Genomic DNA, 24,069 nt, shown 5'->3' on the forward strand with positions numbered 1-24,069 from the left:
GAGAGCGTGTCTGCAGGGCCCTCTGCGGTCTGCAGTCCTGCCCCCAGCCAGGCACCCAGCACCCCAGGTGCTGCAGAGAACTTGCTGGCGTCCCCCGTACCTTGGCAGACACAGCTCTCTGTCAGATGCCCTTCCTTCGTCTCCCCCTGTCCTGACCCCTCCCACCTCCCTTCCTCTGAAACCTTCAACCTTCTCTCGGGCAGAGTTACTTGCTCAGCTCTGTGCTTCCACAGCGCTTGTCCTGTGGAATTTGAATTCCCTCCACAGCCGTCTTGCTAGGTTGGGAGCAGCTAATTCCCCTTCATCTTTTTCTTCCTTCCCTCAGCCCCACACCAGGGACACTCGCGGGCACCGTGCAAACTTAATCTTCAGTTTCTAGTTGTTATGACATTGTTGCTGTCATGATACCACCTACGTTCACAGTAGGATGGGTAAATGTGTGGGGGACGACTGTCAATACAGATTCTTTGTAAATCCAGGTTTTTAATTCTTCCCCCTTTTAACATTTTTTCCCCTGAAAGCACGTGTCCTTTTTGCTGCTCCAGCTCTATAATTGGACTGTCACCTTGGGAGCCTGAGGCAGCAGAATATCAAAGAGGGTAGACACTAAATTTTTAATGTAAGTGTCAACCAGGATACCTACTACCTGTGCAAAGGGGGGCCCAGAATTCAGGCTCAAAGCCTATTACCAGATACTTGGTTTCCCTGCTTGCGTCTCTTCTGTCCGTCGACGTGCACTTGAACTCCTATTAACTTTAACAGGAATTATGTGTGTGCCCTGAGGGGCGAGCATAGCTTTTAATGGGGGCTTCCTCACACTGTTTTTCTTTGTTGCTTACTTTTAATGAATCCCACCCACCTTGTAGAAGTGGAAGAATAAGACAGGATGTGTTTGAGAAAATGGAGAGAGTTATTACATATTTTCCTTGTAATCCAGAATAGCATGTCAGCTCTTCTGTTTGTCTCCTTTGGTTGTCAGTGGAAGATAATTTTGGCTTGCTTACTTTGCAAATGAGAAACTGAAGTCAAATACTAATGTATCCTAGATGAAACTTGACCCATTCATTTTTGAGAGTCTGTATGAGCCCTGTGCAAGGTGCTGAGAATAAAAAGACAGATTTATTGACTTCAATAGATATTTACATAGCATTGAATGTGTTCCAGACACTGTTCTAAATTCTATCAGTTATCTACTTTTGCATCATAGAATACTTCAAGACAGTGACTTAAAACCACAGCCATTTCTTTTGCTCAAGATTCTTTTCAGTCAGCAGGTGGGGCTGGGCTCAGTGGGGTGGTTTCTTCTGCTGGTCTCATCTGAGATCACTTACTCAACCAAAGTCATCTGGTGATTCACCTAGAGTCTCAATGGCTCCCCTCATCTGTCTGGCAGCTGGTGCTGGCTGTTGGCTGGGCCTGTTATTTCCAGCAGGCTAGCTCGGGCTTGCTTACATGGCAGTGATGTTTTAAGAGGGCAGGTATAGAAGCTGCATGCCCCTTGAGGCCTCAGCTTGGAAGTTGCACAGCATCACTCCTGTTGCAGTCTCTTGGTCAAAGCAAGTCCACAAGGCCAGCCCAGATTCAAAAGGTGTGGAGCACTAGACCCCACCTCTTGCTGGGAGGACTGCAGAGAATTTATGGCCATTTCGTCATCACATCAGAGAGGCACAACAGAGAGATTTAGTAACTTGTTCAAGGTCACACAGCTTGGGACAATACAGTGTTTTAAGTGCTTTGAAAGCAGCTGCTCATTATTTTTAAATCTTACAGCCACTATTCCGACCAACTTTTTTTTTTCTCTGCAGCCTTGTAGAGAAAGGGTCATTCACATTGCTGTGTGGCTGCCATGGGTTGGAAGCTTCATATATGTTGTACCACTGAACTGTCATAACTAGTATGAAATGGAGATATTATTATTATTCCTAATATTCAGATGAGGAAACTGAGGCTCTTGGAAATTAAGTATGAGTCGTATAAGAGAATGTTAGCTCAGTGTTCCATATGCAAGAGTGGTCTACCTAAGTAAATTATAAATGTCCTGGGGCCAGATCTTTTTTTTAATCTCTTGTTTGCATCTGGAAAATGGTTTTTAAAACCTTTCTGTTGCTTTGTTAATGGCAATTGCACATTGCAGAAAAATAGCTGGAACAAAAAACGTGTTTTTCAGATGTCCAGTGGAGCCCCAGAATAGAAGCAAGATAAATATTCCATTCCACATTGGCAACACCAAAGGAGATGATGCTTTAGAAAAAAGATTTCTCGACAAAGCTCTTGAACTCAATATGATCTCCCTGAAAGGGCATAGGTGGTGAGTACATGTCCCATCCAGAAGCTTGTCAGATAATTGGTTTAGTTTTCAGACGCTGAATGAAACACATCCAGGAGCCTGCCCAACCTGGAGTAGCAGTTATTGTAACTAGTTGGGAAAGACCATTTATTACGGGGGTTCTCCTGCTGCTGCTTACAGACCCCTTAGCACAATTCCATGGCTGAGAGCATGGGGGGGGCACACCTTCTTGGAGCTTTGGTCAAAATTACCTTTGAAAATCTCTGCTCTGACAGCACAAAGGGTGCCATCCCATCTCTGGTGCGGCTGGCACAAGCCTGTTCAGTGTAAGAACAGATCACTGTTGCTCCCCTGAACATCAGAGAGAGTAGTTAATTCTGTAAGCTCCATGAAAAATGTGTGTTCTCACACATGAGAATAACTGCCTGTTCCCTGCCCCCTGTACGGCAGGCTCATCGAAGAGTTGAGCTAACCTAGGTTCCATGTGAGCGTGACGGTCCTTCACTGCGTTGGAAAGGAATTTTCTAATGACTGAGATGTGTGAAGCTCCTGGCCACCTGCGGGGACTTTCAGGAGGGAGGTTGGACACGATGGTCTCAGGTGCCGTGACTCTCGCAGGAGCTGGTGACAGGAAGGAGGGTCGTCTTGATGCTAAGCCAGATGCTCCTGTTCTTAACGGCTGCATTGGTGGTTCTTCTGGGTCCGTGGGAGGCATTCGGGCCTCTCTGCATAATGCTGTCACCATCGAAGACGTCCAGAAGCTTGCAGCCTTCATGAAGCATTTTTTGGAGATGCACCAGCTATGAGCACATCCTAACCAATACACACTCTGCCCTTGAACAGTGTACAAAATTGAAAGTCACTTGGGCATGGCTAAAAAAACAAAACAAACAGTATTTTTCTCGAATGAACATGCTTATGATAGATTTTCTTCTTTTTTCAGAGAACAGCAAAACATCCACAGCTATCCCAAGCTGTTGAAACTTAACCTTAATTCTGACTTGAACTGGAAGCTTTTAAAAAATCTTCTCTTGCTTTTCTACCAAATTCTAGCTACTGTTGTCTTTGCTGCTACTTTTTCTGCCTAGATCTCACATTCAAAGCTGCCTATGGGTTTAATTATATGCAAATTGCAGGTTATTATTTTTAGAGACACACACACACACAGCATGGAGGGTGGGTGGGGCCCTCTAGGTGCTGAATTTTGATCCTTTGCAAGATGACAGCAGTGGGGTCTTCTGGATTCTTTCTTTATACGGTTATTCTCATAAAGCAGTAAGAGTGACATTCTATATATTTATCTAGCAAGGTCTGTTCTTAATACCAAATAGTTTATATCTCTATGCATTTATATCTCTGTGCCTTTATATTTCTAAGAATACGGTTCTTGTTGGTATATGTTGAGACTTTGAGAATGTTAGGATCCTTGACCTTGTGCATTAGAGTGTTACGTTCTCAACTGTTGTGTGCCTCCCCTTCCCCCTCCCCTCTCCCTTTTTCAGCTGCTTCACAAGATTTGGAAGCTCCCTGATTCACTTTTACTGTTAAACTAAAAATCCCCGTTAAACTCCCTTACTGTTTGTTCACGTGACTGTTCTCTTTATGGTGTTTGACCAGTGATGCTGTGAGTTCGGGAAGATCTTTGCTGAAGAGTCTTTTCCCAAATGGTTCTTCCATTGTCAGTGTTTTATGTTGACCGTATGAAGGACATTAAAGTCCTAAAACATCAATGACTTTCTTTACATGCTTTTTAGACAGATTGTTCTTTTAAAAACTTTATGTTGGGAAAACTTGAGTCTAAACATAGCATCTGTGAAGGGTATTTTGTTCAAAAAGGTGTAAGACTTGAGTCCTGTACATCCATGTTTTTAATGATTCAGCATACTTGTAGCTTTCTGTTGGCTTTTAGAATGGACATTACCAACAAACCACCTTACAACACAGCTGACGGGATAAAGTTCTATGAACTTTGTCCCACTTAGGCTGGAAACATGCCGTTAGGACAGTTTTGAGCTATCTTTGTGTTTCGTTGGATTGTGTAATGAGGACTACACTGATATTTTGTCCCAGCTCTGCACCAATTAGTTGGGTTAGTTGGGTTTCCTGCTTAGGGCTAAGCCTTGCCAGTCTTGGTTCTCTCATCTGTAAAAAGGAGGATTGAAATAACTCCCCCACTTATCTCAGGGATATTTAAAGAGCTTAAAACGAGGGCTCCATGCAGGATGTGACTAATAACCACAGTAAATGTTTAAATAGCAAAAGCCAGCCAGTCCATGGACACCATCCAAGTGTTCACATGTAATAGTGCTCAGAGTCTATTTTGCCTCCTTCCTCATCCATTCATATGATGGTTACAAGTCCCTGTGGTTTGTACCGGCCCCAAATCTCTTGAATCTCCACTTATTTCCAGTCCCATTGCCACAGCCAGCTCTGTCAGCCCTCAGCGGATCATTTCAGCAGCCTCATCTGCCCCCATCTGCCCCTACCAGCACAGCCAGTTGGACCATCACTTCCCCTTCATGCTCCTCCTTGGTTCATAAAAAAAGCCCAGACTTCTGAGCCCAACGGTCACAGCTTTGTGGTGTCTGGTCTGGCTTCTTCTTTCTTGTGTTTCTGGTTCTTGGAATGTGGCGTGCATATATGCCCATGCTACATCGGGTAAGACTGGAGCTCCTGCCCGCGCTCAGCAAGACTGACATTCTTTCAAGACACTTGCCAACCTCCTGACCTTGTTTGTGTCTCCTGCATTGGAAGGATGCGCTTTTCCTTTGTTCTTATAAGCGTGACCCTTTTATCCCATCACAGCACCTCTATTCTGTGTTTTCCTGTGCCGAGGGTGTCTGCTTATGTGCCTTCCCCATCAGAGCAAGGAACAAGCCCTGTTTCTCCACCTGCATCACCTGGCATCCTGCCTTGCCCTTAGGGGGTGCTCAGTGACTGTCTGTTTAATGAATGGAAAGGCAGGGCTTCCTGAATTTCGCAAACAGCCTGCAGTAAAGGCAGGGGTACAATCTCACATACGTGGATGTTTTAATTTTTCAAAAGCTTACTATGTAATTTCATTTTTTACTAAAATTTAAAATCTTGGAGGGCTCCTAGATTCTTCTTTACATATGTGTGAAAGTGTTTGGAAAACGTTCAGCAACTGCATTCATACCAGGACAAAGGGTAGTCACTGTTGTCTGGAGCACAGATCGCTGTAAGATACACATTGAGTGAAAACCTTGACCTTTGTATGTCTCAAGTGAGTGAACGGATGCCAGTCTGCTGACCACTTGGAGAGAGGGGAAGGGGAGATAAGGATGCAGGCCCCAGGTCAACAGGCTGCGGGAGCCACAACTGGCCAGTCTTTAAGATTAAAAGCAAAGTGGACAGACAGGTGTCTTTCAGGCCTTGGGAAATCTGTGTAAGGCTTGGTGGCCTCATGTTCCTTTATATCCTCCAGAGTGGCCTCCTTCTTCTCCCAAACTGTTTTTGTCTATTTTTCTCTTTCAAAATTTGACAACATATAATCATGTTAATACCACCTACGTGAGAAAAAACAGATTTGTTCCCACGTTGCTTATGTTTACCTCCACACACTCCTTCATCCCCAGCACTGTGGCTCTGTTCTTTGCCTGCACAAGAAACAAAATTGTTCTGTTCCGCGCTAGTCTATGTTTATCTAAACATCTAATGCTGTCTCATCACAACTTAGCAGATGCTGGAAGGTTTGGCAAGCCCTTAGGTGAACTATGTGATGTAACAAATAATTAGTCCCTTTTTTACCCTATAGAGCTTCAGGAGCCAGCAAAACCCCATAAAATGGACAAGACCCATTGATAGATGTCCAGCTCTGCCAAAGGCCCTTGCAGGTCTGGCCTTGTATCATTCTGGAATTAATGTTTGTTGTATCGTGTTCTTTGGAAGGAAAATAAAACGAGGAAGAATTTTCTCACATTTGATCAGACTGAACATAATTAAAAAGTGAAATGCTACTGCATCTGCAAAGAAATCAATCACTTTAATTGCAAAGAAGCTTCCCCGCCTCGGTTAGTAATTGGGCTCTTGGTAATTTAGAATCAGAATCCATGATAGTTTGTGATGAATTGGCTCCTTTTGGGCTAAAGAAGGTAAGAAGTTCTAATTACCCCTGGATTATTCCAGAGTGGGTGGGAAAGCTTGATCAAAGAGATATTGGGGGCTTCCCTGGTGGCGCAGAGGTTGAGAGTCTGCCTGCCAATGCAGGGGACACGGGTTCGAGCCCTGGTCTGGGAAGATCCCACATGCCGCGGAGCAACTGGGCCCGTGAGCCACAATTACTGAGCCTGCGCGTCTGGAGCCTGTGCTCCGCAACAAGAGAGGCCGCGATATAGTGAGAGGCCCGCGCACCGCGATGAAGAGTTGCCCCCGCTTGCCACAACTAGAGAAAGCCCTCACACAGAAACGAAGACCCAACACAGCCATAAATAAATATAAATAAATAAATAAATAAAAAAAAAGAGATATTGGGAGAGAGCTAGAAAAGCTAGCAGTGAGCAATGATTTCTTGACTTTCTTTTTAAGAAGCTAAAGAATAAAATAGTTCATTTGTTGTGACAAAAACCAGAGCCTGTGGTATTTGAAATCCCAGAGCAAATTGGATTTTCTAAGAAAATAGGGAACTGGGCATATTAGAAAAAGTTTATGTAGCCAGAAGTCCTATAGTTAGGTTATGGAAATTGGCCTTGCTTACTTGTTAGCACACGAGAATACTGACAGCCTTGGGCTTCACTTGGGGAAAACTATGGAATTCATACTTTGAGTGTTTAAATGTATAAGTAATTGGCACTAAGTTTAAGGAAGTCCAAAATGTTTTATTCAAATGAGAGTGTAATTTAAGTTAGTAGAAATGTACTCAGGGCCCTAATGAATGAATCTACTAACCCAATCCCTGTTGGTATCCTAGCCTTTGTCTCTCTTCAGATTACCTAACAATACCTGAAGAATAGGCTGGATTTTAGGTTGATGCACTTATTTTGAATGGTGTGTGTTGATTTTATATATCTATATAGATGTAGATATATAGTTATAGACATAATTTCAAACTTAAAGAAAAGTTGCAAGATTAGTACAAAGAACTCTTGTATATGCTTTACCTAGATTCACCAATTATTAATATTTAGCTTTATTTGCTTTGGCATTCACTGTCTCTCCATATATACATGTTTTTTTTCTCCTGAACCCCTTAAGGGTAAGGAGACATTGTGCCCTTTTCCCTGTAAATAGTGATTACTTCCTAAGTGAAACAACATTTTCTTACCAAACCACAGCACAGTGGTCTAAGTCAGAAATTTAATATTGATACAGTTGACTGATCTACCGTCCATATTCAAATTTTGCCACTTATTCCAGTAACATCCATAATGGCTAAATTTTTAGCCCAGGAACCAGCCTACAATCATGCGTTGCACTTAGTTCTCATGTCACTTTGGTCTAAGTATGAAATAATTCTTCAGCCTCTTTGTTCTTCATATTATTGAGAGCTTGTGATGAGTACAGGCTGGTTGTTGTGTAGAATGATCCTCGGTCTGGGTTTGTGCTCTGTTTCCTCATGGTTGTTTCATGTTATGTGCTTTGGATGGGGGTTCCACAGAGGTGACAGTGTGTCTCTCTGTGCATCCTTACAGGAGCCACCTGATGGTCATCTGTCTCGTTAGCATCTTGGTTAAGGTGGTGCCCACGAAGTTTCTCCACTGTCAAGTTATTATTTGTCACTTTGTAGTTAATAAGTAATTTATGGAGAGATATTTTGAGACTCAAAGCATTCTGTTCTTCATCAAACTTTTGAATTACTTATTTGGTTCATAGAGCCGATAATTCAGGTGGATTTATTTGATGGAGAAGGTGAAGTGATTCTTAACGCTTACTTTCCACTAGTATTTTTACAAGCCACTCTTCTCTCTCCCAAAGGAAAAAAAAATCCTAAAGTATAAACACAGGTGTGCAGAACAGTTCATTGAAAAGTCAAAAGTCAACCGTTGGAAGATATAGATTCCAGGAGTTCTGAGAGTAACAAACATATTTTGAGAATGTGAACAGTATGGGCAAGTGTGCTTTTTGGTGAACCAGGGAAGGAGGAAAAGAATCCCCTGATCAGGATATAGGGACCAACTTGTAGACTTTTCCTTCCCTGTCTAGTCAAGGTTGTTTATTTCTCAACAGTTGTAGAAGTACAGCCCTTTGGCCACACAGACCTTTAATCTAACAACCAGATCATGAACCACAGAGCCTGATTATGCTTTGAAAGATGTGATATATCTATAACAACCTAAAGTTAAAGTTGCTTCTAATGACTCTAGCCTAGCAGAATAGCCCCCAAGAGAAAAGTAAAACCTTGGCTTCCATCTAGCCAGGTGAAAAGCTGTAGGCATCCCGAGAAATGAAACTTGAAGTTGAAACGTAAGAAATGTAGGAATTACAGGTCATTCTGCTGCAACGCTATTATGCTTAGTGAAATAAGTCAAACAGAGAAAGACAAATATGGTATGTTATCACTTATATGTGGAATCTAAAAAATAAGGAATAAATGTAACAAAGGAAATGAACTCACAGATCTAGACATCAAAGCAGTGGTTACCAGTGGGTAGAGGAAAGAGGGGAGGGGCAAGATAAGGGTAGGGGAGGGGATTAAGAGGCACAAACTACTATGCATAAAATAAATAAGCTATAAGGAATATAGCCAATGTTTTATAATAACTTTAAATGGAGTATAATCTATAAAAATATTGAATCACTGTGTTCTAATATATTGTTATTATAATATAATACTGTAAATCAACTATACTTCAATTCAAAAAATGATCACCACAGTATGTCTAGTTAACATCCATTACCATACATGGTAGAAATCTTTTTTTCTTGTGATGAGGACTTTGAAGATCTACTCTCTTAGCAATTTTTAAATATGCAGTACGGTATTATTAACTATAGTCACATCCCCAGGACTTATTTATTTTATAACTGGCAGTTTGTACATATTGACCATCTTTACCCATTTCACTCACCCTCCACCCCCTGCCTCTGGTAACCACCAGTCTATGTATCTATGAGCTTTTTAAAAAATTCCATATAAAGTGAGATAATACAGGATTTTTCTTTCTCTGTCTGACATATTTTACCTAGCATAACGCCCTCACGGTCCATTCATGCTGTCACAAATGGCAGGATTTGCTTCTTTCTCATGGCTGAATTATATATATATATATATATATATATATATATATATATATATATATATATATATATATATATATATATATATATATATAATATATATATATAATATATATATATATAAATTATATACATATATAAATAAATAATTTGGCATATTATGCCAAATGTCCTTTATCCATTTATCCATCGATGAACACAGGGGTTTCCCAGTCTTGGCTATTGTAAATAATGCTGCAGTGAATATGGAGGTACAGATTTCATTTTGAATTAGAATTTCTGTTTCCTTCATACAAATACCAAGTAGTGGAATTGCTGGATCATATGATAGTTCTATTTTTAATTTTTTGAGGACCTCCATACTGTTTTCCATAGTGTCTGCACCAATTTACATTCCTACCAACAGTGCACAAGGCTTCCCTTTTCTCCACACCTTTGCCAACACTTGTTAGCTCCTCTCTTTTTGATATTAGCCATTGTAACCTGTATGAGGTGATATCTCTTTGTGGTTTGATTTGCATTTCTCTGCTGATTAGTGATTTTAGGTGCCTTTTTAATTACCTGCTGACCATCTCTGTATCTTCTTTGTAAAAATGTCTATTCAGATCCTCTGCCCATTTTTTAGTTGGATTTTTTTTCTATTTTTTTGGTATGAGTTCTTCATATAATTTGAATACTAACCCCTTATAAGATAAATGATTTGTAAAAATTTTCTCCCATTCGGTACGTTGCCTTTTCATTTTGTTCTTGGTTTCCTTTGTTGTGCTTTTTAGTTGGATGTAGCTCCACTTGTTTATTTTTGCTTTTGTTGCCTTTACTCGGATCAACGTCTTTGCATAAGTTCTGGAAACACCTCTTTCATAGTTTCCATGGATCGTTTTTAGGGGAGAGGGTGAGTGAGATGAACTACTAGTGAAAGGAGGGTCAGTGGGTCGAACTATAGCCTCTGTTACTGTAGGTGGCCTCAAAGCCACAACTGGTAGTCATTGTCTCCCTCCTGTGCTATCCATTCTCAATTCCCCTCATCCTTGGATAATACCTCTGCTAAAATGGATGGCTTACTTGGTGGGGTGACCCTCACCCTCGTCCCTGAGTGAGTGTTCTGAGCCCTGGTCATCATTTCTTTCTCAAACCATGGCTGCTGTACTTGACCATTTACTGTGTACTTGACCATTTACTGTGAAAACTGGGAAAGGCAGTACCAAGAAATACCCCACAGACTTTTGTTGTTAATCAATCATTTTCCAATTAAAAAAATTTTACTTCCCACAGACATTTTTATCACCCCAAAAGGAAACTCTGTACCCATTGAGAAGATACTACTTCTCTCTTTCTATCAAGCCCTGGAGACCACCAATCTGCTTTCTTTCTCTATGGATTTACTTATTCTGGATATTTCAGATAAATGGAATCATACAATGTGTGACCTTTGTGTCTGGCATCTTTCACTTAGCATGATGTTTGTGAGAGTCATCCACACTGTAATATGTATTAGTATCTCATTCCTTAAAAAAATGTTTTTGGCCGTGTAATTGTTTGATATTTACTTGCTCCATTCCTTTTTATGACTGAATTACTATTCCACTGTAGGTATATACCACAATTTGTTTATTCATTCATCCATTGATGGACATTTGGGTTATTTCCATGATTTTTCTACCGTGAATAGTGCTGCTATAAACATGTGTGTACGTAGGTTTGTTTGTTTTCAATGACTTAGGAGTGGAATTGCTGAGTCATACGGTAATTCTATGTTTATCCCAAAAAACACACCCCAAGAAACTTCCTGAAAGTCTGTCCTTGTCTCAGAATCAGCTTTTCAGGGAACATGACCTGCAACAGTATGGACAGTGTCCCATGAGAGCTTATTTGTGATGCCTGGGGGTCTGGAGTTGGGAAGGGCTTCCCTTAAGAAGTGGCAGCTAAACTGAGGGCAAATTCAATGTTTTTTCCTTCCTTCCTTTCTTCCCTCCTTCTTTCCTTCAGAGGGATGACATAGATGTTTTACACAGTATATCCTTTTAAAGCTTTTGCATTTGAACCCTGAACTTATTCATAAGACAAATAAATGATTATTTTAAGCAGCGTATTAGGGCTCAAATTATTAATATCATAGAACCATTATAGTGACAACTTGGATTGGAAACAATTTATTAGGAAAATATATGGAAGGTTTTTTGTTTTTTTTTTTAATTAATTAATTAATTTATTTATTTATTTTTGGCTGTGTTGGGTCTTCGTTTCCGTGCAAGGGCTTTCTCTAGTTGCGGCGAGCAGGGACCACTCTTCATTGCAGTGTGCGGGCCTCTCACCGTCGCGGCCTCTCTTGTTGCGGAGCACAAGCTCCGGACGCGCAGGCTCAGTAGTTGTGGCTCATGGGCCCAGTTGCTCCACGGCATGTGGGATCTTCCCAGACCAGGGCTCGAACCCGTGTCCCCTGCATTGGCAGGCAGATTCTCAACCACTGCGTCATCAGGGAAGCCCTGGAAGCTTTTTTTATAACAATTTTGATAAATAAAAAAGTTGAGAAATCAGAGTGTATAGACAGAATATTGGTTATTTGGGAAATTGTATCATAAAATGGATGGGCTCCACAAATTCTTCCATTTAGTTGAAGAAAAGAGTGCTAAGCCAGTTTGGGCTGCTGTCACAAAGTACCACAAACGGGGTGGGGTGGGGCTTGTAAACAACAAAACTGTATTTTCAGTCCTGGAGGCTGGAAGTGTGAGATCTAGGTGCCAGGATCATCGCCTTCTGGTGAGGACTCTCTTCCGGGTTGCAGACTGTCCACTTCTCATTGTGTCCTCATAGGGCAGAGAGCAGAGGAAAAAATCAGCTCTCATGACTCTCACAAGGGTAAGAATCTCATCATGAGGGCTCCATCCCGATGACCTCATCAAATCCTAATCACCTCCCAAAAGACCCACCTTCTAATACCATCACATTGGAGGTAGGGTGTCAACATGTGAATGCTGGGGAGACCCAAATATTCAGTCTATAACAAGTACTAATGGGGAAATGAGAGCTTCTATTGAGGATGTTAAGGGCTGCTACAAAGATCAACGGTACATGTGTTTCCAGAGAGAACTACAATATAGAATAAGTTCTATAAGGCGTTCACAGAATAGATTCATGTTTCTTCCCCAAAACAGTCCTTGGTATCCAGGGACCCATTCCTGGAAATTGACTCTTGCTCAAGGAAATCCATCCTCTCATTAAAAAAAAGTCTTACGAAGCTACATGAATGACACAAAGGACTTTTCCCAGCTCTAAGATTCTGTGTGTAAAACCTGTTAGTCTAACTTTATTTCCAAAAGATAGACCCTCCGCGGGGTCTGCTCCTGCGGGGAAGGTGGGACCCCCGCTTGTGCCCCGGACCCCAGGTGTGGCTTCCTCAAGTTTGGGGTGAAGCCCCCAGCCCCCTTGGGCTCTGCAACGCTGCGGTGGGCTCCGGGGAAGGAGTACGGTCTCTGGGGTTTCTCAGCAGGAGATGCCGGGGCTGCTGCGCAGGAACCCAGCGGCCCTGGGTGGGGTGCAGACTCGCCAGGCCTGGGTGTCCCTGCTGCGCATGGCTGCTGAGAACAGGGTCCGCGATGAAGCTCTGCCTGGCAAACGGGGACTGTGGGCGGCTCCATCCTCCCCGTCCGTCGGCACAGCCCCATCGCAGCCCTCCTTTCCGACAGGCAAAGCCTGTGACCTGTGGCCGGAGGGCTCCACACCCTCAGGCCTTGGTGCTCGCCCCACGCGGGGAACAGGCACAACCCCTGGGCCGGCCTCTCCAGACGGCAAGAGCAGGATGGCTTCTTCGGCGCACCTGTCGCCCACCCCGAGCCCAGGGGCCGGCAGGGAGGTCTGAGGGCCACTCGGGCCTGGGCGGGGCGGAGGCACGGGCTTCGCGTCTGGGCCGGCCCTCCTCGCCGCCTCCTGCCTCTGCGCCCCGGCCCGGGGTGGGCTTCCCGTGGCCCCATCTCCTTCCCAACCCCGTCGCGCCTCTTGCCCCCCGGGCCGCGGGCTCCACCCGGAGCAGCACCGCGTCGTGAGGGTGCGGGAGGGCGCCCGCCCTCGGGGCTTCCCCGACACCTACCGGCTGTTCGGCCGGCCGCGTCCCGGATGGGCACCGGCAGGTCAGTGGAGCGGAGTCGGCCCGGGTCTCCTCTCCGCTGAAGAGGGGCCAACTGGCACCGCGCACGAAGCAGCCCTGGTGGGAGGGAGACCAGGGGGGAGGGGTCGGTGGGGAGCTTGACTCTCAGTCACTTCCGAGGGGACGCTGAGCCCCCAGAGCTGGGGGCTGACTGGACTCAGCACTCCCACGAGGGGGTGGTCAGGAAGGAGGGACCCTGTGCCTGGGGCCCAGGGCGCTCCCGGGTCAGGCGGAGTCACCAAGTGTGTCGGGTGCCGTGGAGAGCTGAGGCATGTTTAGCACAAAGGAAAGTTCCAGCGCATTGCAGAGAGCAGACGAAATACCCGGTGGTGAAAATTCATTGTTGCTAAGGGTTGAAACGAGCCAATAATTCCTCCTGTTTCTCAGGGTGTTCCGTTTGGCTGTTAATGAAATGTATTTCCAAGGAATGCAGGCATGTGGCTGAAAAGGCCAGCGGTGCCTGGGGGTCACAGCGAGACCCTCCCATCTCGCCCCCCTCGGCCATCCTGTGCTCTGGGAGCAGAGCTCTCAGCTACAGGTGAAACATAGTAGCTTCCATATCCGGATTCTAAGATTTTCTAAAGCCCTTTAAAGGCCCCCTTCTCTGAGTGGTGCTTGACCTGCTGGTGTTTGGGGCGGGAGGGTGGGCTGGGTGGAGGGTCTGAGCACCATCCTGAGGGAAGGGCTTTGGAGGCCTGTGTGAGCCTGAGACCGGGGGCCCAGTGCCCGTGTCCGAGGGGAGGCTAGCGCTGACTCCAGCCGTGCCGAATCAGACGTCGCCCTCCTTCCCGACAAGCCAGCAAAGCCTGTCGCTCACCTTCCTGGCTGTGCTGCTTACACGTGCCCTCTGGGAAGGCCAGCCTGGCAGAGCTCTGTTCCTGCCCTTTGGGCTGCTGGTAACTGAGTACCTAGCCTGGGTGCTGGAGGGGGGATCCATAGATGGTGGAGGCCCAGCGCCTGCCCAGGGTGCTGCCCCTCTGCTGAGGGGCGCTTGCCCAGCTGGTTAGACCTGTTCGCACCCAACTGCCCACAGTCAGCACCCAGGCTAGGAACAGCAGCCTCCCCATTTCCTCGGTGTCTTCTAGTTTTGTTCCTTTCTTCTTTTCGCTGCCTTCCTCCCCAAAGAGGCAAGATACTCATCTTCAAGAACCAAATCAGGCCATGATTTTCCAGCTAAACTCATGACAGTTCTGCACTTCTGAATGACTGGGTACAAACATTTGCAAGGATGCGCTCTTGGGTGAGGCGCCAGCCAACTTTTCTAGCTTCATCTCTCTTGCTCATGTGTGGGCACCCCCTGCTGCCCCAGATGCCTTGACTCCTCCATTTTCGTATATTCCTCCTCAGAATGCTGCCACCACCCCATCCTGGCCTTTGGGAATGTTAGCTGGCTGTTCCCCACAGCATCCTGTCACTCTGGTCCACTCTTTCTAACCTCTGTATGCCCTTCTATGAAATCTTGTCAGGTCCAACTGGAGGAAGACCACCGTATAGGTCAATTAGCTTGGGAAGGAACCCAACTGTGTGACCTGCTTCCCCTTTCCCAGTGTCTTTAAAATAACGTTAAAAAAAAGAAAAAAGAAAAAATGTTGTTCTAGAGCTCCTATACCATCTCTTACCACCATCAGAAAACCATCCCCCAAAAGGGGAACCTCATTCATATTGAAAATAACTTCTTAACGTGTAGGCATTACCTTAGGGCATTCTAGACACTGGGGGAGGGAAAAACCATTGTATTTTTTTCTAACATTCATGTGAAACTTCTTTCCAAAGTTCTTTAAACTGTGGTATTCTTACAGGTAGACAATGTTGCTGATCAAGCGCTTGTTTCTTCCCTTTTTCTTCCCCCAGGCTCAAAGATTTGGAAAGAGATAGTTTAACAGAAAAGGTAAGGTAATCTCCACCTTAACAAAATTTATGATCAAATGTGACCATTTGACAGACACTATGTAGTTCCTAAAAACAAATTTAAGTGGAATTGGCTCTCTTTTCCCTGAAGTTGAGGATAACGTGGATGTTTTTGTCTAACGTGCTGGACTAATAGGCTATTATTGGTTAGCTTTTGGTAACTCATCGAGTTTCCCAGTCTGGGTTCCGTACCATCAAGTCTGGATTATAATTTGTCCTGGTTACACTGTTTTTCAAAATCAGGTTTGTTCTAGTATGCTATTATGTGTCTGTTTCACCTTTAATCTTTCCATTTTTCACCACTCTGGAGATGGTGTGATATGATCTTAACGAAAACAACAGGAACATGTCTTGTGAATGTCTTGTGAATATTTAGCTTTCTTTTTGGCTGACTCAGCATTGCCTGCCATTCAGTCATTGTTATGTGACCAGGCAGTGTAACTATTTGTGTATTAGTCCATTGGTTCATAGCTTGGGAATGTGGAGACTTCTAAACCCATATCCTTCCCTTAGGAATGCGTGAAGGAGAAATGGAATCTCTTGCCTGAATTTCTGCAGACAGAAATAAAGAATCAGTTATCTAACTTGGAAACCAAATTACATAAAGAAGAATTATCAGAGGTTAAGTCGTCAGCATGCTGGCGGCTAGAAAACGTTTCCTCCCATGTAACTTGTCTGTGACCAGGGAGGCAGGATAATCCCACCTCTCCCTGTTACCTGATAGTTATAAAGGAAGCGCATGTGTTTCCTTATTCTCTCATGGCCACTTGTTTACATTCACTGTTAGTTAAATTATCCTTTCCTGCTGTAGGAGGGCTACCTGGCTAAAGTCAAATCCCTTTTAAATACAGATTTGTCCTTGGAGAACAGAGCTCATGCTTTCAGTCGGGAAGTGAATGGATGTCTAGAAAACGGGAGCCAGACAAGTGGTGAGGAGCGCAGAGTGGAAATAGCAGAGAAAAAGAAGTCCCCCAAACCTGTTTCCAAACTTTGCATGCCCAGGAGAAGCAAGTCCGATGGAGAAACAAAATGTAAGAGCACTTGACTCGTTTGACCTCGTTGGAGTCTGGTACCGCCTAAGGGGAGGACAGACTTGGTGCCATACGGTCTGTCTGTTCCCCACACACACAACCCCTCCACCGGCAGTACTTGTTTTTTGTGTATCTTTTATTTTATTTTTTGGGGGGTGGGGGGTGGGGGGTGGCTGTGTTGCTCGGCTTGTACGATCTTAGTTCTCCAACCAGGGATCGAACCCGGGCCCTCGGCAGTGAGAGTGCCGAGTCTTAACCACTGGACCGCCGTGGAATCCCCTCTGTGTATACTTCTAACTAGCTTAGATATATACTTTAAATTTTTGTCTTCGACCAAGTTATAGAGCATTAGATCCCCAAATGTGGTTGAATTTATGAGGTATAAGAAAACAAGAGCTGCTGATATTTATGACTTGTAAGTTACATGCCTGTTGAAGCTAAACGTTTATTCTTAGACTCCTTCCCCACTTATAGTTAGAGTAACTCTTCTGGAATTTTTAAAATAAGAGCCTGGGACTTGAGCTCAGATCCGGTGCTTGGCCACTTCATCGTTTGACAAAATAAGCAGAGGCTCTGTTTCCTTGTCCGTCTCAGGGTTGGGCCCTTCATACGAGAGTCTGTGTTAAAATGGCCTAGCAAACTGGCAGGTGCTAATGTGATGACTTTATGAAGACGGTGGTTGCTTAGAATAAGAAGAGAAGGATACTTAATCCTCAGAACCTGGTCTCTGCACCAGCTTGCTAATGCTGAAGAACTGTACCTTGGCTGTGAACTCTTTATTCATAGTGGCTTTTTTGTTTCTTTTCTGTAAGCAGCTGAAGTCTCATGTAGCCCCAGGATTACAAGGCAAACTACCAGGCAGACCACCATCACATCTCATTTCACAAGGGGGTCAGTATATAATGAATGGACAGCCCCCATTTTAGGGGCCAACTGTTTTTGGTAAAACACATATAGAATTAGTAGGATGTAACTTAGTAATTCTGACTTCCACATTGCTTAGGTTTTCCTTTTGATATTCTGTTTTTAGACATTCATGAACAGCATTTCTGAAGACCTCATCCATTTTTACTCTTAGAATCGGAAACTTCAAATGTACATACACAAAATACCAAGGATAGTAAAATGAACCCCTGTGTACCTATCACCCAGTATCAACAGTTAACAGCTCCTGGCTGTTGTTTCATCTATACCCCCATAGGCTCCAAGTGAAAATTATTCCAAATGGATTACAACTCCATACACACCCATGTCCCCCCAGTTGGATTACTTTGAAACAAATTGGACATGTCATCTTATCCACAAATATGATATTTCTAGATGACAGGGTCTCTTTCTCTGACAAGTTTTTATTTCATATTTTGCTATAATTGCTAACATCTAGCAAACAGTCTTTTGAAGAAGACAAAACATGCCTTATAAAGTGTAACAGTTCCTTACTAACAAATATACAGCAGTGTTCATACCTCCCCTTGTGTAACAGAGTTTGGTTGATTTGTTCCTTAAGCCTTTCAAGTGATAGATTCCTTATTTTCTTGCCATTTATTTAAAGAAAATAGGTCTTTTGTCTAATAGCTTCTAGGTCTGGCTGACTGCATCGTTTTGGTGGTTAATGTGTTCCCTTGTCTCCAGTTTTCTGTAAACTGGTGGTTAGGTCTAGAGTCCTGATCAGATTCCAGCTTTATTTTGTGCGACTTCATTGACGGTATGGGGCTGGCCATCAGAGGCATGTAATGTCTCTTCGGTGATTCTAGCAGCCGTTGATGAAAGTCTAGATCCATTATTTCTTAGGGTTTGCAAAACGGTGGTATTCTAAACCTGTCATCCAAAGAAACATTAAACTCGAAGCTTGTTTTAATGTCCTGGCAAAAAGGGCTTCTCCTTGGAGGGAAGAGGGTGTCCATGCCCTGAATCTTTCCAAACAGAGGGTACTCTTGGTAGGGAGGAATATAAGTAGTTTTGTGCCCACTGCAAGTCTAGGGTCTGGCTGAGCTAACAGTTGGCCTTACTGTATGTGACAGCCCTGCCAAACAGAAACCTGAGGAAGACCCTGAAAAAGCAAAATCAGGTGATTCTGTCGGTGAAGAAGAAAAAGACCAGGTAGGGCTTGCGTTCAAGTTTCTTAATTCTGCCTTATTTTGGTACACTTGCTGATAATTGTGAATTTACACTTGGTCTGTCTATGGACCGTAAGTGACTGAGAGGGTGTTAGAACATATCCCTGGACCCAGGGCAGTACGAAGTGTATTATGGTTAGACCCGAGGACTCAGCAGGCCCGTAACTTTGGTGTGTTCTCTCCTGTCTACCTTCCTACCTCTCCAGCTGTCAAGATTTGACAGTCAAACCAGCAGATGTGATGCGTTTAAAGCATTTCCTTCTGATGTCAGATAAGCTCCTTTCCCACATCTAATCTCTCTATAAAAGCAGAGTTGTCGTGTTACTACGTGTATTGTAATGCTGCTTCGACTTTTTAGGTTAGAAAACTGGTGGCTTGCCAAAGGCCTCCAATATAGAAAATGTCAGTCTCTAGCACTGTCCCATGTGACTTGAGGGGCAAACCTAGATATTACCAGATGGTCACACGCTATCTATTTCATTCCTGCCACAGGATTAGCTGTGTAAGTCGGGAAGTCTGTAGGTTTACAGGTGGGTAGTAAATGCCCTGTTACCTGCTAAAGATGAGTATCCGTGGTTTGCTCTAAGGCAGGATTTCTCAACCAAGGCATTGACTTTTGGGGCCAGATAAACCTTTACTGTGGGTGTGAGTCCTGTGCACCGCAGAGTGTTTAGCAAGGTCCCGACCTCTACTCACTAGATGCCTGTAACATTCCCTCTCTCTCCTCCCAGTTGTGACAACCAAAATCACCTTCAGACTTTCCCAGACTTTCCCCATTTCCCAGATGAGGGGCACAATTGCACTGAGCGAGAAACACTGGACTCAAGGCTAGCAATATCATTGAGGTAGACATGACGTCCTGTTGTAAAAGACATACTCATTCTCCTGTTTTTATTTTGGAAATTAGATGCCACTGTTCATGATCCTTATTCAGATGTCTGTCATTAAGTTGAGTCAGACTACTCACTCATAGGTGGGACACTGAGACAGAGGGAAACAGCTTGTCCAAGTCACATGGCCACATCCCTTGCCTCCTAAGAAAACGTGTCACAAGGGAAAGCAAGCTGGCTCTTGTAATATTGACAAGTGTTTTTTTTTTTAAACAAATGTGCCAGTTTTAGAGTTGTTCTTTGCCCTCTAACCTTTTGGAGGGCTTACATAGCCTTCAAGCTTCTGAAGAAACGAACTGGGGCACTCTTTCCCAAGCAGGAAGCAGTTTCGCTGGCAGTGTGTGAGAGGCCTTGGGGACCTGGAGGATGAACACTTGTCGCAACAGGGTTTATCCCGATATGCTAGAGTAAGGCTCAGTGCACCACACCGGTGTCATCAGGTAGTGTTTGTTGGTCAAATAAGTAGTACTACAGAGAGAATCTTATTTTAGTCAATTTAAAGTTTTGAGATCTTACTATGTTTTTTTTGTTGTTGTTGTTGTTGTTTAAAGCTTTTTTTTTTAATTTTTATTTATTTATATTTATTTTTGGCTGTGTTGGGTCTTCGTTTCTGTGCGAGGGCTTTCTCTAGTTGCGGCAAGCGGGGGCCACTCTTCATCGCGGTGCGCGGGCCTCTCACTGTCGTGGCCTCTCTTGTTGCGGAGCACAAGCTCCAGACGCGCAGGCTCAGTAATTGTGGCTCACGGGCTTAGTTGCTCTGCGGCATGTGGGATCTTCCCAGACCAGGGCTCGAACCCGTGTCCCCTGCATTGGCAGGCAGATTCTCAACCGCTGCGCCACCAGGGAAGCCCCTTACTATGTTTTTAAAAACAGGTATTAAATACATGCATTTGGTAAAACAGTACAAAAGGCTGTTTGGTACATAGCAGCCAAAGAAAAACAATGTGGCTATTCCGTGCTGAGCTATGCTGTGAGCGTTATCAAATAGATACTGGGTTCTGAGGCCTTTGTTCAGGAACAAAAAAGAATATAAAATATCTGATTACCACAACTAAGGAGCCGGCCTGTGGCAACTAAGACCCGGCACAATTAACTAAGTAACTAACTGACTATTTTTTAAAATCTCATTAATAGGTTTTTAATATGATTTTTTTAAATTTATTTATTTATTTTTGGCTGCGTTGGCTCTTCCTTGCTGCGTGCGTGCTTTCTCCAGTTGCGGCGAGCAGGGGCTACTCTTGGTTGCGGTGTGTGGGCATCTCGTTGCTTGCTGTGCGTGGGCTTCTCATTGCGGTGGCTTCTCTTGTTGCAGAGCATGGGCTCTAGGCACACGGGCATCCGTAGTTGTGGCTTGCGGGCTCTAGAGTGCAGGCTCAGTAGTTGTGGCACACGGGCTTCGTTACTCCGCAGCGTGTGAGAGCTTCTCAGACCAGGGCTTGAACACTTGTCCCCTGCATTGGGAGGCGGATTCTTAACCACTGCACCACCAGGGAAGCCCGAGCTCTAACCTTTTAAGAAATGTGTTCCGTCCACCTTCATGGAGCAGGCGTAGGGGATGGAGAGGAGTGAGAACCCGATTGGCAGGGGTCCGGTCGCAACCCCGGAAGGGGACGGGGGAGGATCTAAGAGGTGGCACCGGGCCACAGTCGACCCCCAGTGACAGCTAAGAGCTGCACTGCTGCCCCTTCCTGCCCCAGGACCTGAGCTTAGGTCCTAGGGCGGCTGGAGAAACGCACTGTTTCTGGTGAGATGCTCTTACTTACTGTGTGGAGCTGCTCCGGCTGCCCTGGCGACCACACCCCTGCAGGGCCCTGTGCCCGTCCTCCCTGCCCCCTGCCCAGGGCTCGGGGAACAGCAGTCTCTGTGGGGCAACCTGCTTCCAAGTCCTTCAGTGACCACGGAGGAGTGGGAACGGGCTGGGCTGCCGGGGAGCCTGGGCATGCAACACCTGAGCTCAGCCCTGGGGGCTCACGTGAGGGCAGGGGCTGGGGGGTGCGGGCGGTGAGCGGAGGGGCCTCCAGCCGGTGTCAGTCTGGGCCCTGGACCTGGGGAAAGGCCTCACCCTCTCAGTCCTGACCTGCCGCTCAGGAACCCTGTGGCCCACCAGCCCGAGGCCTGTGGCACCCGCCACAGACTGCCCGGCACACGGGTGGGGTGCCAACGCCACACCTGGATTTTGCACGGGGACCATCGAGGGGCTCGGTGCACGGGAAGACGAGCAGCCCCCAGGCCCCGACATGCCCCTTCCATGTCCATCGAGAAGTGCCGGATGGAAGGCCGGCTGTGTTCCTTTTCGAGCCCCAGGGAATTCGCAAGAACAGCCCTCCCGGCCACGGGGTGCCTGCCCACCGGCTCTGGGCCTGCGACCAGCCCAGAACACAGAAGGCACAGAAGTGGGTGCAGGGAGCTGAGCCAGGTCTGCAGAAGGGCAGACACCACAGCCTGGTCCACAGCCGACTGGCCCAGGGTGGGTGAGAACGGGCAGGCAGGCTGAGGGGAGGACAGAACGTGGCACAGCCTGCCCGCCTGGGCCCTGGGGAGAAGGTCGGGGCGCTGCCCACGCCCTCGCTCCGCTGCCTGGCGTCCTTTGTGGGGGCGAAGGGCCGGAGGCAGGGCTCCTGAGGCGCTCAAAGGCCAGGGAAGGACATAAGGGACTGTCCAGACCCACCCTAGCGTTCCAGTGGGGCAGCACCCTCTCTGAATTCCTACTGCCACCAAAACACATCCCTAAGGCCTTTGGGAAGAATCGCTAGGACCCAGGAAGGCGGCCCCTTGCTGTGGTCCAGACTTCACCAGCTGCCGATGACCGGAGGGAGCCAGCGGGCCGGCCACGGGGACAGGGACAGCCACAGCAGGGCTTCCCGCAGCTGTGCCCACCGCCAGAACCAGTTGCAGCCAATCACAGCCCCCGACATGCCAAACAGTGCCAGGCGAGAGGCCGGCAGGAACCTGACACCCCCTCACTAGAGAGCCGGCCCGGCCAGGTGGGGGGAGCCATCCCCGTCTGAACTCACCCCACAGCTCAGCCATCTCCCAGTGACCCAGACGCTACACCAGCAGAGAGCAGCCTGCAACGGCCGCAGGGCTGATCCCCGACCAAGGTCAGAACTCCCCCCAGTGTGATGGCCCCCATGCCGCTCCTGTGGTGGAAGGGACCGTAGGCAGAGACCAGGAGTGGAGTCTTTTTATTAATGGCTGCATTTTCAAAGAACCGTTTTGTAAGCAGGAAAGCTCCCCAGGAAGGGATTGCATTAGTGCAACAAGGGGGAGCCTTGATGCCAGGCCCTCCAGACACATCCAGGTGGAGACTTTTGGCCGAGGCCGGCCACCAGGGACTCAGGGGCTGGGAGGACACGCAGCCCCTCCCCCGCCCCGGCGGGGCGCTAAGGCACCGGGTCCACCTGAGTGGGCAGAACCCCGTGCCATCAGCAGCCGGTGGCTTGCAGCCCTCAACCTGCAGCCCTTTGCTCAGGAGGAAGGCATCCTGCGTGGGGTTGCAAGCCAGGAAGAGCTTCACCATGCCCCTGGCATCCTTGGAGCCGCCTGGCCTCAGAATGCAGCTTCTGTAGTCCATGGCAACCTGCCGAGAGGGGGCGGGGCTGGAGGGTGGAGCTCCGCCTTCACTGAGGGTGTGGGTGTGGCCACCTCTGCTGTGACTGAACAAAGGGCAGGGGAGCAGGAGGTCCAGGGCAGGGCCCTCAGAGCCTGGCAGGCCCAGGCGGGCGGCACAAGCATCTAGGCCGAAGCCGAGGACCTCCGTGTTGGTCTGCGCGGCAGGACGGCCTCTCACCTTGCCACTCAGGACGTCCTCCTGCTTGAAGCGTGTGTGGAACGTGTCCGCGGAGTACACCTCGCTGCACAGGCAGCCATAGGACTGGGCGGTGTATCTTCCTGCCAGGCGGCCGAAGGTCGCAGGCAGGTGGGTCCCTGGGGCACACGCAGAGAGGCTCCTGCCCGGCCCCCTGGCCGCTCCGTGCCACTTCCCCAGAGCGGGGGCCTCAAACAGCCCTGTCTGAGTCCCCTGCCACTAGAGGGAGTATTGGCCCAACACTTCTAGAAAACGGGGACCTTGAGGGCAACTCAGTGGAGGGACACAAATCAATCTTTGCCGACTTTCTGCTGAAGCTCACGAGGGTTCACCCCTAAGCCTCTTACAAGGTCAGCTGCCGAGGCTCCGAGGGATGAATCAGGGCTCGCCCTCCAGCACGGGGAGAGCACGGGTTAAAGCACTCACGAGGGAGTGAACCGCGTGTCCGCACCGACACGCACGGGCAAACCTCGTCGACGTGTTCCGTCCGGGCTATGAAGCCCTCTCCTGCCTCTTCCAGGCTCTCCAGAAAGCACGTGCAGATACGCCCACCCCACCCTCAGACTCCGCGGGCCACAGCTGGAGGGACCAGCCAAGGAACTGAGGCAGGAAGAGGCCAGAGGTCACCGGGCCTCGGCCAGAGCCTGTCAGTCGGTCCCCTTTCACACACCACCAGACGATCCTCTTGACCTG

At 46.8% G+C, this 24,069-nt stretch overlaps 1 protein-coding gene across 6 annotated transcripts; it reads left to right on the forward strand.

Annotated features, from left to right (window-relative positions):
- Positions 1 to 1,263: 1,263 nt before the first annotated feature.
- On the forward strand, positions 1,264 to 24,065 carry LOC309651549 (uncharacterized protein; the record flags this gene model as incomplete). Of its 6 annotated transcripts, XM_082444402.1 has the most annotated exons (5): positions 14,538 to 14,862; positions 15,474 to 15,510; positions 16,342 to 16,561; positions 18,583 to 18,661; positions 23,897 to 24,065. In XM_082444402.1, exons 1-5 carry the CDS (start codon positions 14,825 to 14,827, stop codon positions 24,063 to 24,065), a joined length of 543 nt encoding a protein of 180 aa, XP_082300528.1. In that variant the 5' UTR covers positions 14,538 to 14,824. The 6 variants fall into 6 exon arrangements, 1 of the variants encoding a protein (XP_082300528.1); XR_014258223.1 differs by lacking the exons at positions 14,538 to 14,862; positions 18,583 to 18,661; positions 23,897 to 24,065 and adding an exon at positions 1,264 to 2,308 and having other exon boundaries at positions 16,382 to 16,525; XR_014258224.1 differs by lacking the exons at positions 14,538 to 14,862; positions 18,583 to 18,661; positions 23,897 to 24,065 and adding an exon at positions 1,264 to 2,308 and having other exon boundaries at positions 16,342 to 16,484.
- Positions 24,066 to 24,069: the final 4 nt, after the last annotated feature.

Source organism: Balaenoptera physalus (assembly GCF_965194825.1).
Source record: "Balaenoptera physalus genome assembly, chromosome: 21".
Classification (NCBI taxonomy): domain Eukaryota; kingdom Metazoa; phylum Chordata; class Mammalia; order Artiodactyla; family Balaenopteridae; genus Balaenoptera; species Balaenoptera physalus.